At 41.2% G+C, this 15,234-nt stretch overlaps 1 protein-coding gene across 1 annotated transcript in view; it reads left to right on the top strand.

Moving 5' to 3' along the window:
• LOC134679322 (uncharacterized) overlaps positions 1 to 15,234 on the top strand; it is a 76,425-nt gene that overhangs the window by 13,046 nt on the left and 48,145 nt on the right. The window contains exon 2 of the mRNA XM_063538227.1: positions 7,301 to 7,444. Coding sequence (XP_063394297.1) covers positions 7,301 to 7,444 — 144 coding nt within the window. The remainder of the gene's footprint in view (positions 1 to 7,300; positions 7,445 to 15,234) is intronic.

Genomic DNA, 15,234 nt, shown 5'->3' with positions numbered 1-15,234 from the left:
TCCTTGGTGATATTTGGTGAGGTTTTTGATTACCCCCCCTCCCCCCACACAACCTCACGTGTATTTTTTTGAATTTTTTTCTTTCGGACCCCGCAGCAAACATAGGGAAAAAGTGGTTTCAGTTAAATCTCACGAAATTTTAGTATCATGTTAATTTGGCTCTCCTGATAATTTTTTTGTATGGGCACAATTTTCTCAGAAGTATATTTTCAGAAATAATCAAGTATATATTTTTCTATTTACGTGACATATTTTCTAAAATCGATATATTGTTATGACACGCACTGACAGTTATTGACGTTATAAGGTGCAGCCAACAACTGTCAAGAGAAGGAATTACGTAAATAATGGTTAACAAACACATATTTTGTATGAAACAATAATATTGATTATATCTGAAAGTATATTTCTGAGAGAGTTGTGCCCATACAAAGAAATAATCAGGAGAGCCAAATTAACATCATACTAAAATTTCGTGAAATTTAACTGAAACCACTTTTTCCCTATGTTTGCTGCGGGGGTCCTTTAAGATAAATATTATTGTATATAGAAAATCTTGTTTATATTACTATTTTCGTTAAATTTACTCGCTATTTTGAAGTGCCGAGTGAAGATTTATGTTTAAAGAAACCAAGAAAAGGTATCTACTCATGTGGCAGGTTTTTTTTTTCTTAGTTTCGTTCACTGTAGAAAAAAATACACGTCAGGTATCCTTATACCCCCCTCCCCCAACGTGAACTATCGTGATTTTTTTCGTGACCCCCCCTCCCCCTATCGAACCTCACGTGATTTGTGCACAAGCCCCTACTTAGGGTTTCGCGTAATATTCCCTATTTTAATGGTTTAAAATTTTTTGTTTTAGTTTGTAGTATGCCACGAATATTCGGCAACTATTCGCTATTCGGCCTATTCGGCCAGTTTGCCGAATATTTGCTGTTGCACCTACCTAAAAAGAAAAATTACACAAAAAAAATACCAAAAACTAGGTACATATATTTATTTAATATTTAAAATGTACTTATTCTTGGAAAGTAGTTAAATACGAAGGCACGTATTTGAGCATTTATTGATTACAAAATATTTTATTTTTATCATGGGTCTGATTTGAACGACTCAAATTACATTCATTAATTTTTCTGTTCAACATAAAAATATATCTTAGCAAACGTTGTGCTTTGATGGCGAACAGTTTTCACAATAATTGTGACTTAAAATGTTCGCAAGTCATGCCGAATATTCGGTATTCGGCCGAGAGAGGGGCCGAATATTCGGTATTCGGCCAAATTCACTATTCGGGGCATCTCTAGTATTCATATTTGGTGCCGTTTTATTACCCACAACCTCGGAGTAATTAACAATGGAGCCGCCATTAACAGGCGTTCCCCTCTGTCGAAAATAGGCGGCCAATGGTCAACCACATGTCAACCATATGTATGGACTGACGTTTATCTGACATGACGTACCTATACATTTGATGTGCCCCTCCCCCGCCAAAAACGGCAGACTATTTTGTACCGAAAATTTTAGACATGGCGTCTCCAACAACACAAGCCTTATTGAGCTTACCGTGGGACTAGATTGATCTGTTTTAAATTGTCCTATAATATTTATTTATATTTTATTATATAGGTAGACCGTAGACAAATTTCCATGTAAGATGGGGCTTAATTGGGTCCCGGAATATATCCAACCACCACGAGGGTTTTCATTCTGGGTGAAGTGTTTTGCGAGAACTCTTGTAAGCACAGTGCCGTGTTGCGGCTTTCCTAACAACAAATAAATGTAGTATCCCGGAATATACATCCCGGAAACGAGACGTAATGGGGCTAAGGGCTAATGACCCGGTTGTGACTAGGGAATGCAAATCGGTTATAACCGTAACCGAAATATTCGGTTATAACCGAATCATCATCATCATCATCTCAGCCTATATACCGTCCCACTGCTGGGCACAGGCCTCCTCTCGAGCGCGAGAGGGCTTGGGCTATAGTCCCCACGCTAGCCCAATGCGGATTGGGGACTTCACATACACCTTTGAATTTCTTCGCAGATGTATGCAGGTTTCCTCACGATGTTTTCCTTCACCGAAAAGCGACTGGTAAATATCAAATGATATTTCGTACATAAGTTCCGAATAACTCATTGCCATTCTCATTGGGATAAGTTCGCCTTTGTACTAATGACCAATGTTATTTTTCCTGTTTTGTTTTGATTTTTGTACAATAAAGTGTTTTACTTACTTTACTTACTTACTCATTGGTTCGAGCCGGGGTTTGAACCCGCGACCTCCGGATTGCAAGTCGCACGCTCTTACCGCTAGGCCACCAGCGCCAAAATAATATTTTGACAAAATTTCATAACCTTTGGAATCTCGAATAACCGGTTACGGTATTTTCGGTTATTTATTTATGATTTAAATTCTATGTTTTTATCATCTAATGACTACAAAATCCTGCCTTTTTGCCTGGGACGCCTGCGGCTATATTTTTTTTGTCATTCGTGTACTTTAATAATAAAGTATTACTTCCCTTATTTATGATATGTTTTTATTGAATATTGTATCACGTCCAAGGTTATATTTTACTTTTACTGTATTTTGTGTGTTTTATCAAAAAACGAAGACTTATACTCACATTCCCTAATACTGTACCTTCGTTTTCGTAATGTTTTAAAGACTTCATTGTTATTTTATCATTTTTTGTCGAAAATAACCACAACCGATTATAACCAATATTCGGTTATTTTTCGGGCATAACCGTAACCGAAACCGGTCATGAAGTTTGGCCTGTTATTGCATTCCCTAGTTGTGACCAACAAAATCGTATCTAAGCGGTTAGATTCTGTAAGCATCATTATTCACAACTTGATCATAAATGACTAAAGGAATTAACGTCACTTGTGCCTTTACAATACCGACTTCCATCTCATTTCTGAGCCAGAGGGGAAACTAAACCCTATTGGGGCTATAGTTCGTTTTTTCAGCATTAGTAAAAAGGTAAACAATCTTGTTGTGTCTCTTTATTGAAAAAAAAAAACATACAACCGAATTGATAACCTCCTTCTTTGAGATTTGGAAGTCGGTTAAAAACACCTTTGAGAAGAGTCACGGCAAGTATGTAACAATTATGATTCATACCTATACGATTATTTACATAATTTTGCTTTCATAAGTAATAAGTAGTTAGTCATTTTTAAAAAGCGTCACCATCGCGTAGTCTTTTTCTAATGCTAAATGAAACGAACTATAGTATAGTTTACTTTAGAGAGTAACTATCTAATATATACAGGGTCATTTTTGGACCGTTAGCCATATTGTGCGAGGTGATTAGGTAGGCCATTATGAACAACTTTTTCTATGGGAACAACTCCGAAATCACACAGCCCAAAAATGACCCTGTATAAGTATATATAGGAAATCATAGGATGACTAAGTATTTATAACTCATAGCACAGCGCTGTTATCAGTAGGGCTAAAATGGTCGGTTTATTATCATCTGCCATTATGCCTGTCTCGTTCTAACAAGTATGTAAGTGCGAAAGTGACGCATGACATAACAAGTGATAAAAATGCGATCATGGTACCGCCGCTGATTACGTTTAGTACCTAGTAAGACATATGGTATCGTCTTGGGTCGTCCCATTCGTTTTTCGTCAAGTTTTTAAATTAGTCCTATTCTGCTTTCGTCACTCATTCTACATTCGTCACAATCGTCGGTGGCTTTCAATGTAGAATGAGTGACGAAAGCAGAATAGGACTAATTTAAGAACTTGACGAAAAACGAATGGGATGATCCAAGACGATACCAGACATATGGCGGTTTCGTCGAGCGCGAAGTGACCTGCGAGGGGTCTCCGCGTGTAATCGATTTTCGGCAATTCAGTCAACCTCGCTCGCTCCGCCTCGCCGCCAGCTCCACGAATGAATGCTAGCTATCTCACACCTCTGTTTGGTGAATGTAACTCTTGTTCGCTATCTCGTCAATCTGAGAAGGACAATGACATTGCACATGTCTCTATTTCTGGATATTAAATTGTCAGGCTTAAGTAACTATCCCTGTCGTATTCGCTTCTTGTACATAGGTCCTTTATAAGAGTACTGGCGTCACATATGTGTATTATAGGTTAAGTTGGTATAAGCGTATTAAGCCAATCAAATAAATTGAATACTTTTATTTTTATTATTTTGAAATCAATTAATAATTGATTTAGAAACAATAAAACGACGCAACTTGTGTAATAGCACATTTACCCCGTCCCATTTGAGTCACAACATCAGTGCTGCAGACCTGGAGTTACCATGGTTACCAGTACAATTTGACACTGGGTTAACGGTTTAACCGCTCAACCCTGGGTTAGTGGCATGGTGCAAGAGGCCCTAAAAAAATGGTGTATTACAAAACAGCGTATTACAACACCGTGTATAAAGGTGATTAATACAATAATTAAATTTACCCAGTTTTCTTTTAGTTCGATACCGAAGCAGACGAGGTCAATGGCCAATGAGACGAATATAAAGTCGCGCGCGGCTACGAAGTAGACGCTACGAGAGCGTATATAGGTGCTTAGCTCGTAGGTCGCGTCTTGTGCTACGAATCTTGAGTCATTTGAATCGTAGCAGGTGGGAAACCCTCCGCTGCGCGTGTACATATATTTGGCCTGGTTATTTATACTTAGCGGAAATCAGCGTAGTGCCTTCAACATTACATATGGCGCCCGTTTGGAACATTAAGGGCTAGTTGCACCAACCACATTTGACAGACTGATCAATGTCAGCCGGCGCGCCCCGGCGCTTTACTATGAAACTTTCTATGCATTAAAATTTAGCGAACTCTTTAACGATACGAACAGTTTGGTGTAACTGATCCTAATACACGTCAACAATTTGCTAAAGATACTCCCAAACTGCGTACATCGCTGTCATTGCGTTGTTAGTAGCTCGTTAAAGGCCGTCGGGCCACTGTTACTTTTCACACTGCGCCGATAGTTTGTTCAGTATTTCGTATATTTTTCGTCAATTTTATGTGAAAGTAGCTATTATGAAACATATCTTGTATGAATATATAAATGTCCGAAAATAAAAACGTGCCCGTTAGTATTTAAAAATGGTGAGAAAGATCTAGAAAAGTAAAAATATACAATGAAATGTGGAGCTTTCTGAGGTAGGTATGACGTAGGTAAAGTATGTATTATATTTTTCAATGTATTTTTATTCTATGTCCATTAATGTCCACATCCGCCAGGTAAATGAATTCACTCAGAGGGAAAATGATATTTTTTATTGTGAAAATATATGCTGTAATCCATTTACACGCCGCCGCCAGTTCAATTAAGCCTTTTGTAAGTTTATACCACGGTTTTATTTTGACACCGCTCCGCGCATTCAATGATTCTGGTATTCACGCGCACAGCAAATAAAAGTGCCCTTGTCACCGTACACGCAGAGCAGAACGGTTCGTTGGTAGTGAACTTTTTGACTTGTAATTTTTAACGCTTTTTACATGGAAGGATTTTGTATATACCTAGACGTCGTGTTCTTTATAACTTTTGAGGCGCGATGAGTCGTTGACTCGTGGGGCCCGATTCGGATTTTGAAATAGATATCTATTAGATATCTTTTAGAGATCACCAAGATACGATAACGATATGTTTAAGATCTAACCTGTCAAATTTGACATTTGCGCGATTCAGGAGATACTCTTGAACGATTTCCACAGGATATGACTTAGAGATCCAATTCACATCTAATAGATATCTTACTCTATCTAACGTTAAGGGGCCCACTGATTAACAGTCCGCCGGACGGTATCGGCACGTCAGTTGTTCGGAACTGTCAAAATATTGTTCTACTTGGTACCGTCCAGCGGACTGTTAATCAGTGGGCCCCTTAAAAGTGACATTGGTTGCCCGAATTGCGCTGCAAAAGAGAACTAGTTGATATCTAAACTATAACGTATCGAGAATGGATCTAGTACGTGTCGTCTCTTGTGAATATCTTGAAGTTCGAATACGGCAGGTGGTGTCTGTACATAGAAGTCTGGACTAGCCTTTCAGTAACTTTACCCCTCGGTTAAAACCTTGCACAATGTGCAAAAAATCGTATAAGTACGTTATAGATACCTATGTTGGTGTGCGTCAAACTGAGAATTTGTTAATTTCTATTTAAATGTGCGTCTTTAGATAGCTTTCGCATGTATGAGTAGGTAATCTTTCACATAGGTCACGAAATAAGTTGGCGGGATCTACTTATAAAATTTTTTCTTTGTAACTTTACTTATATCTGTAAATATTATGTAAACCTGTGTTGTGTACTATAAATAAATTACTACTACTATTTACTACTACTACAAAAAAAAGATTTAAACATAAAATATTCGTGAATCGTCTTCAGCTCACGCCGACATGTTTAAAGTTCTCTGAACTCCTAAGTACGTTTTTTATGTATATGAGTCTAGTTAAAGCGTGCTTAAAAATACTATTATTGCGAAAACTTGTCTTCAAATACATCCAATTCACTAAAAACGAATACTTCGTTCTCTGCGGCTTCAACTTTTAATTTGTGCACGAAACTTTGCAGTTGGATCTCAGTATTTTCAGTTCACATACTCTGGTCATTATAATTTCCTGTGGATAAAGTTCATAACACCTGCGGGTCTAAGATAGTCGCGCTTTCTTAGTCTGGAATTGTGGACGTCACTCTCTCACAATTATCTAAGTAAGTATGTGCGAGGGTGACATATGACACGGTATAGACCAGGGATGTTGCAGTTGCAGATTTTTTGAAATCCGCGGATGCGGATATTTAAAAGCTCACATCCGCGGACCCGGATGTCAAGCTTAGGTACCTAAAAAACGTCAAATATTACATTTTAGTAATTTTTGTTTAAAAATCGAAACGTGTAGTATTTGAGCATTTTGGCCGACTTTTCCCAATCTTAGACGATTTCGTTATAGGTAATTATGAAATTACCTAGCACATCCGCCGCCGTTATGAAGTTCCTGTACCTACCGACTTGTTCGACATCCGCGCTCCGCATCGATTTTATACGGATGCGGATGCGGATTTGGAATATAATGCAAAGTTCCGCGGATGCGGATATTCGCAACATAAAAATGCAACGGTAGACTATAAAAATGCTATCATAAGCAGTGCTTGCCACAAATGATACAACTATACATTATGTTTTTCAACATTTGCTCAAGTTTTCGAGGTGATTCTATAGGTACTGATACTCAGAATTATAAAGGTAAATTTATAGGTACCTACTGATACGCAGTAAGTTTAATATTATCTATTTTTCAGAAATGGATTACGAGTATGAGGAAGAGGAAGCGAACGAGGCCGACAAGGAACTGCGGCCGGTGGTCCGGCGCACGGCCAAACACATAGCCGCTGGGGAAGAGCGGCCGAGAATCAACTCCAGCCAACAGACTACACCTACTGAAGGTATTTATACCATTTATTTACTCGTACAGAAGTTATATATAGCTATAAGTATATAGTTTTTTTTAGCATTAGAAATAAGGTACTTAAACAATCTTGATGTGTCTTTTTATTGAACAACACGTTATAAAAATAAATCACGGCAAATATGTAACAATCATGAATTCAATACGATCATTTATATTTTTCTGCTTCATAATTAATAGTTACTGATTTTTAAAAAGCGTTTTTCAATTAAAAATTTATCAAGATCGCTTTCCCTTTCTTTCTAAAGCTAAAAACAAACTATATCACTAAGTAGCCTTACAACGACTGCCTTAGCAATGTCAAACTGACATATTCGAGTACTTCTGCGTAACATACTTTCTATACATCTCGCTCGCAGTAGTATGCGAGTTCGAGTGAGATGCATTGCTAGCGAATATGTCATAGTGTCAAACTAGTGGTAGCCGTATATCTTTTCGGCGAGGAAAAACATCGCGAGGAAACCTCAATAGAACCGCGAAGACATTTAAAGGTGTAAGTATGTGAAGTCCCCATCCCGCATTTGGCCAGCGTGGGGACTATAGCGTATAGCTCAAGCACTCTCGTGCATGTGAGGACGCCTGTGCCTAGCAGTTGGACGTATAGGCTGAATTAATCATTTATTAATTTTAAGTTTAAATTTTTCGAATATTTTATTTTTATTTTTAAACAGCCCCATTGCCCGTTATTATAAAAAGTAAACACAGTATATTCATTAGAAAATACCAAAACAAAAAATAAAATGTAGACTTATGTACTTACTTTCGACCATAATCTAATTGTTTAGGAAACAAAGATACTATGCGATTTCCGGCGTTCGATTATGATGAGATCCTCTTTTGGAACCTGAGATTATTTTAGGAATGGAGCCTCCTTGATACTCATTAGGTACCTACTGATACAAAACTTAATGCAGAAACTTTGTTAGGCTTAGGGTGCTTTCATAAACTAAAGTTATAATAACTTAATTTATGGGATCGATTTACGAGAGCGAACGTGGCAGTGATAGTCCCGTTTAGCCGTGTAAAGACTGTAAAGTAATAAAGAAAATATAAAAATATATTTAGATATATATGTTCAAATAAGTTAAATAAATGTTTAGTTCAAATATATCACGTAGGCTACGTTTTAATACGTAATAAACTAAATAAATAGCGAAATCATAATGGCGTTATTCATATTTAAACGTCTGTTACTGTATCAAAACATATTTATGTAATTACGCTTGAAAAGTGTGATTTCATTTGCGAGTTGTTAAATCATTTACGTACCTATCTTTCTTTGTCCCAGTTGTAGGTCGGGCCCGCTCGAGGTCTAACAGGCTAGATTTAAATCGGCATCTTAGTTAATAAATTGGCACAGACTTGATTTAAACACGCAACTATATTAAGTTTCACCTCACCACAACAAATCGAAACAAGCCAAAACAGTGAGCAAAATTAAGAGTTATTTGTTTAAGTACTTCGAGAGTGCATAATAGGCAGCTAAATAAAAATACGAGGGTTGGTTTGAAAATTTTTAGCTGCTCCTGCTCTATTCACATAATTATAATGTTATTTATACCATTGTGAGGTATATTTCAATGCTAATAATGATTCAATGATGGCCATAAAATATAGGTACTTAGGTAAGTATTCAAAATAATGCGAATATTTTATTTTTCTGTTATAATTTATTTACACAGGCTGTTTTGTATGGAGTTAGAAATACCGCAATTTCTTTCACGATTAAACGAATTTCTTAACCCTTAACATGGCAAGACATGAAATAATGTATCCACTTAAATCTTTAAAACCGAGGCAAAATTTACGCGGGAGGTATTAATTGCCGTGTGGTGCCGGCCTATAGAATAGCACCAACCCAATTCTTCCCGTGGGTGTCGTAAAAGGCGACTAAGGGAAACATAACCAGGGGGTGGGCAGCAGCGCCCCCTGCAGAACAATTACTGAACTGCGATCCCCAACCCGCATGCCCAGCGTGGGGATTATGGGCATTACCCCCCAAATGAAAACACACGCCAAACGAAAATGGCCCCTAGTTCCCGGCCGCCAAGCTATTCCTGGCCATGGCAGCGGCCACGGTAACGGCGAGGCAAGGGGTGCTAAGAATCCCCGGGCTACGTTAGGCTGCCATTCATTACAAAATTTGACCCTGGCTACGTTTAACGGACGCACTCTGAGGCTTGACCACCATCTAGCGCAGTTGGAAGTGGAGTTAGAGAACATTAAATGGCATGTTCTAGGGTTATGTGAAATCCGTAGAGAGGGGGAGGATACCGTAACCCTAGAGTCGGGCCATCTTCTCTACTATCGTGAGGGTGATAAAACATCCCAGGGTGGCGTAGGTTTCCTCGTCAATAAGGCCCTCTCTAACAACGTTGAAGAAATCTCCAGTGTCTCGACCAGGGTAGCGTACCTGATCCTTCGGCTGTCCAAGCGCTACAGCATGAAGGTAATTCAGGTTTACGCACCGACCTCGGCACACTCTGATGATGAAGTGGAGGATATGTACGAAGACATATCCAAAGCCCTGCACAACACCACTAAGGCCCACTTCAATGTTGTTATGGGGGACTTTAACGGCAAGGTGGGAACCCAGACGGGCAACGAATCCCGGATAGGCCCGCATGGTTACGGAGTTAGGAATCACAGGGGGCAAATGCTTGTCAACTTTCTTGAGAAAGAGGGACTGTTCTTAATGAACTCCTTCTTTAAGAAATAGCCTCAAAGGAAGTGGACATGGCAAAGCCCCGACACTGTGACTAAAAATGAGATCGACTTCATCATGACGGATAGCAGGCACATATTCAGAGATGTCTCAGTGATCAACAGGTTCAATACCGGATCTGATCACCGACTCCTCCGAGGCTCTCTGAATATCAACTTAAGGCTTGAAAGAAACCGTCTGATGAAGTCCACGCTCCGCCCTAACCCAATCCAAATTATGGCGGGTACCGAGAAGTTCCAGCAGCTTCTCAGGGATAGATTTGTTGCCTTGGAACCCACCAATGACGCTGACGAGACCCTACATAATCTGATCGAAACTCTGAGGGACGAGGGCGTCAAATTCTGCAGAACGCAGCAGACTGGCAAGAAATCCAAACTCTCGGCTGAGACCCTCGGATTGACGACAAAAAGACGGGAAACTACCCAAGCGACTTCGTCGGAGACGTCAGAGCTGAACAAGCGAATAGCGAAGATGGTACGGCGCGACCTTCGGAGCTCCAATACACGCCTCATTGAAGAGGCGATAGAGCAAAACCGAGGGTCCAAAGTATTCACTCAGCAGCTTGGCAGGAGCCACCTGACGAAGCTTAAAACTCGCGACGGGAGGACCGTATTATCGAAGCCGGAGATCTCCGCCGAGATTGAGGATTTCTATGGCCGGTTATATGCTGCACATGCCCCTCATTCCCAACGAGACGATCATGATTCCAGAGCCACCCTGACACGCCATTACACCGACGAACTGCCAGACATCAGTCAAGACGAGATCGTGTTAGCTCTGAGGCAGCTTAAAAATGGAAAAGCCCCCGGTGAGGACGGAATAACATCAGAGCTTTTGAAAGCTGGAGGAACCCCTGTTATACAGGAATTACAGAACCTCTTCAACGCCGTCCTTCACAGTGAGAGAACTCCAAAGGCGTGGAGCGGGAGTTTGGTGGTGCTCTTTTTTAAGAAGGGGGACAAAACCCTCCTTAAAAATTACAGACCCATCTCGCTCCTGAGTCACGTCTAAAAGCTGTTCTCACGAGTGGTCACAAACCGTCTCGCCAGGAGACTCGACGAGTTCCAGCCGCCAGAGCAGGCAGGGTTTCGCGGAGGATATGGCACCATAGACCACATTCACACAGTGAGGCAGATTATACAAAAGTGCGAAGAATATAATCAGCCCCTGTGTCTAGCCTTTGTGGACTATGAGAAGGCCTTTGACTCTGTCGAGACCTGGGCTGTTCTGGAATCCTTACAGCGATGCCAAATAGACTATCGTTATATCGAGGTGTTGAGATGTCTCTACGAAGCCGCCACCATGAGTGTCCAAGTACAGGGTCAGCAGTCTAAACCTATCCAATTGCGCAGAGGGGTGAGACAGGGGGATGTTATATCCCCGAAACTGTTCACAAGCGCGTTGGAAGATATGTTTAAGACGCTGGACTGGAAAGGTAAGGGCATTAACATAAACGGCGACTACATCTCACACCTACGATTCGCAGATGACATAGTCATAGTGGCGGAGTCGCTAGAGGAGCTGAACCGGATGCTGGACAGCCTAGCTGCGGCCTCGCGACGCATCGGTCTTGGCATGAATTTGGATAAAACTAAAGTCATGATCAATGGCCACATTGATCCAATACCGATAGTCGTAAATGGCCACCTTCTCGAAATCGTTTCGGAATATATTTACCTCGGGCAGATTCTACAGTTAGGTAAAAACAATTTCGAGAAGGAGGCCAAGAGGAGGATCCAGCTGGGCTGGGCAGCGTTTGGGAAACTACGCCGAGTCTTCTCGTCATCCATACCGCAATGCTTGAAAACAAAAGTTTTCAATCAGTGCGTCCTACCCGTCATGACCTACGGAGCCGAGACATGGACACTCACGGTAGGGTTGGTCCACCAGTTCAAAGTCGCTCAGCGAGCTATGGAGAGAGCTATGCTCGGAGTTTCTCTGAAGGATAAGATTCGTAACGAATACATTCGACAGAGAACCAAAGTTATCGACATAGCTTAAAGAATTAGCAAGCTGAAGTGGCAGTGGGCTGGCCATATCGCACGAAGAACCGACAACCGCTGGGGGAAACGTGTTCTTGAGTGGAGACCGCGACTCGGCAAACGTAGTGTAGGACGCCCTTCGGCCAGGTGGGATGACGATCTGCGAAAGACTGCAGGCAGATGCTGGATGCGGCAAGCTGAAGACAGGGCGCTATGGCGCTCTTTAGGGGAGGGCTATGTCCAGCAGTGGACTAATATAGCCTGATGATGATGATGATGATGTATTAATTATTCTGTTCCTTCTGCTATTTCCCATGTATCTATGTTTAATTGATAAATGGCCCTATTGTATATTAATAAAACATATTTTTTTAATTGAACGTGTGTGGCAACACCGCAATTGTAGCAGTTATGGGTAGTCAGCGTCGGCCGGATTTTCGATACTGAAATAAAAGCGCAATGCAGTATTTTTCCAGCCAGTCCAAAAGCGAATTAATAAAAAAGAAGTAAGAGAGAGATAGATTTTTACAAACAATGTATACACGCCAATTTCATTCATTCAACAACGAAAGCAAACTTCGCAATTTTTCAATTTGATTTTCTAAATGGAAAGAGTACCTACTGCAAAATGACTTACCTATGCCTGCGAATGGTTATAGTTAATAAGTAGATACGACCGGGACCGGACCTGTTAACGAGGTTACGTTGATTGAAAGTCGCCCCCACGCCTGAACCCCGTCTGCTTAACCTCTTGTCATTCATTGGTGACATTTGATTTTCAACCATGTGAAGAATAACCTAGAATTTGAAATCCGTATTATGAAAATGAACACACCTTACCTTGGGTAGCTTAGTTAGTTAGTAGTGATAGTGATGGCCTTCATAGAAGTTTGTTTGCAGGGGCGGGTGTCAACTATATCTGCAGATAACTTGTACATTCCTGCACGTTATTAAGTAATTATCGAATGGTCTGCAGCATTTTGCGGACGTGCTTGCTGAAAACATAGATCCGTTATTGTTTTTGTTGTGTAACTATGTTGGTAAAGTTTGAGTAAGTATACTCGTATCCTTCCTTTCTGTCCGTTAATTATATCGGGATACACGATCTCTGTGCCGAACCGAAACGTAATTAATTGGTAGTTCATTCGTCGGTCCCGACTGAAGTGTGTAAAGCCAAAGCTCTCGTTTATAGACACCTAGAGCCGATGAAGTTGTTCGGTCGCAGGCGGCTCCACGGCACCTTAACTAGCAGCTTGTTCGAAGCCGCTCAAATTAAACTATTGTTTTCAAGTAAATTAAAACTATAACATATATAACAGCTAACTTTAGCATTGAATGATATGTTTCCAGGGAAACTAAAAGGCAATAATAATAAGGTTAGGTGGGGAACGAGAAACAAAATTTATTTTGATCGACGCAAGACAAACCATATGAGGGAAGTCCTTCTACGTAAGTATTTTTGAGTAATTTTTATTTATGCAATGCATTACTTTCCTTTATTCATCATTTTTCTTAGGCTAGGTTTTTATAATATGTAGATAAAAGTAAAATATAAAAACACTTACAAAACAATAAAAAATACATATAAACACATTATAAAAAACCTAACCTAGGGTGCCGCCAGCAGCGGAGCAAGGCCCAAGCTACTGGTGGTCAGGGCTTCAGAGAGAGGAACCGGCGGACTATCCGCGCCGTGTCCAAGATCACCGCCTTCTGCATCTGTCCCTTGATCCAACCACCTAGCGAGAGTCTCTCAAGATGTTGGTCGAGACTCTTTGCTATTAAACCGTTCACTGAAACGACTATCGGGACAATGATCGTCGAATCAACATCCCACATGGCGGTTATCTCGTGAGCCAAGTCTAGGTACTTACTGGACTTGTCCTTCTCGGCCTTCACGAGATTCTCATCATGGGGGATGGTGATGTCAACGAGCACGGCCCGACGTTGCGAACGATCTATTATCACAATATGAGGCTTATTGGCTACAATAGTCCTGTCAGTGATGATAGATCGATCCCAATAGAGCGTGGCACGACCATTCTCGAGAACAGGCGCAGGTGAGTACTTGTAGTACGGTACTTCGCGGTCCACAAGGCCATATAGAAGAGCAAGTTGCTGGTGAATAATCCTGGCTACGAGATTATGTCTGTGCAAGTACTCGCCGTTAGCAAGATGAGAACAACCGGAAATGATATGCCTGAGTGACTCTCCGGGACGGCGGCATGCCCGACAAATGTCGACCGTACCGTCCTTCAGGATATATTTCCGATAATTGTTCGTCATCATCACTTCGTCTGCAATTGCACAGGCAAAACCCTCGGTTTCTCCGAAGAGGTCCCCGAATCGTAACCAGTTCACCGACGCGAGCAGGTCCACATCGGGTCCCGTGAGGGCCTTGTAGAACCGCCCGTGTAGCACCTTACTCTCCCATGCCGCCTTGCGATCCGCAGTACTTAGTACCACAGGTTTGCGCCAGTTCTCGTTTGCCAAGGAGAGCGGCGTGAGGTTCCTATCTACTGCCACCACATCACGATGCATCCCACACTCGTTGTTAAGGAAATAGTTCCTGAGACTGTACACCTCACGGTTGTGGAGATCCTTGGCGTTTAGGAAGCCTCGGCCTCCATACTTACGTGGGATGTACAATCTCATAACTGACGAGCGTGGGTGTAGCATGCGATGTGTGATGAGCAGTGATCGGACCCTCCGATCCAGGGCGTCCAACTCGGTCTGAGTCCACCTTAGTATGCCAAAGGAGTATGTGAGTAGGGGCATTACCCAGGCGTTGAAGGCGCGCACTTTGTTGCCTCCTGACAAAAGACTGTTAAGGACTTTTGTGAGCCGACTGAAAAAGCGCTCCTTCACCGACCGTCTAATACCCTCGTCCTCAATACCCAACGACTGTGACATATCAAGGTATTTATAGGTTTCTCATTCAGAGATAGATCTAAAAGACATTGTCTCAGACAGTTGTAAATTTGTTGAATTTACAACCCTCCCCCGCTGTACATGCATAACCGCACATTTATCGACACCAAACTCCATGTTGATGGCACT

Source organism: Cydia fagiglandana, chromosome Z (genome assembly GCF_963556715.1).
Source record: "Cydia fagiglandana chromosome Z, ilCydFagi1.1, whole genome shotgun sequence".
Lineage (NCBI taxonomy): Eukaryota > Metazoa > Arthropoda > Insecta > Lepidoptera > Tortricidae > Cydia > Cydia fagiglandana.
Note: the sequence above shows the minus strand (reverse complement) of the source record. Positions and strands in the feature narration are given on the sequence as shown.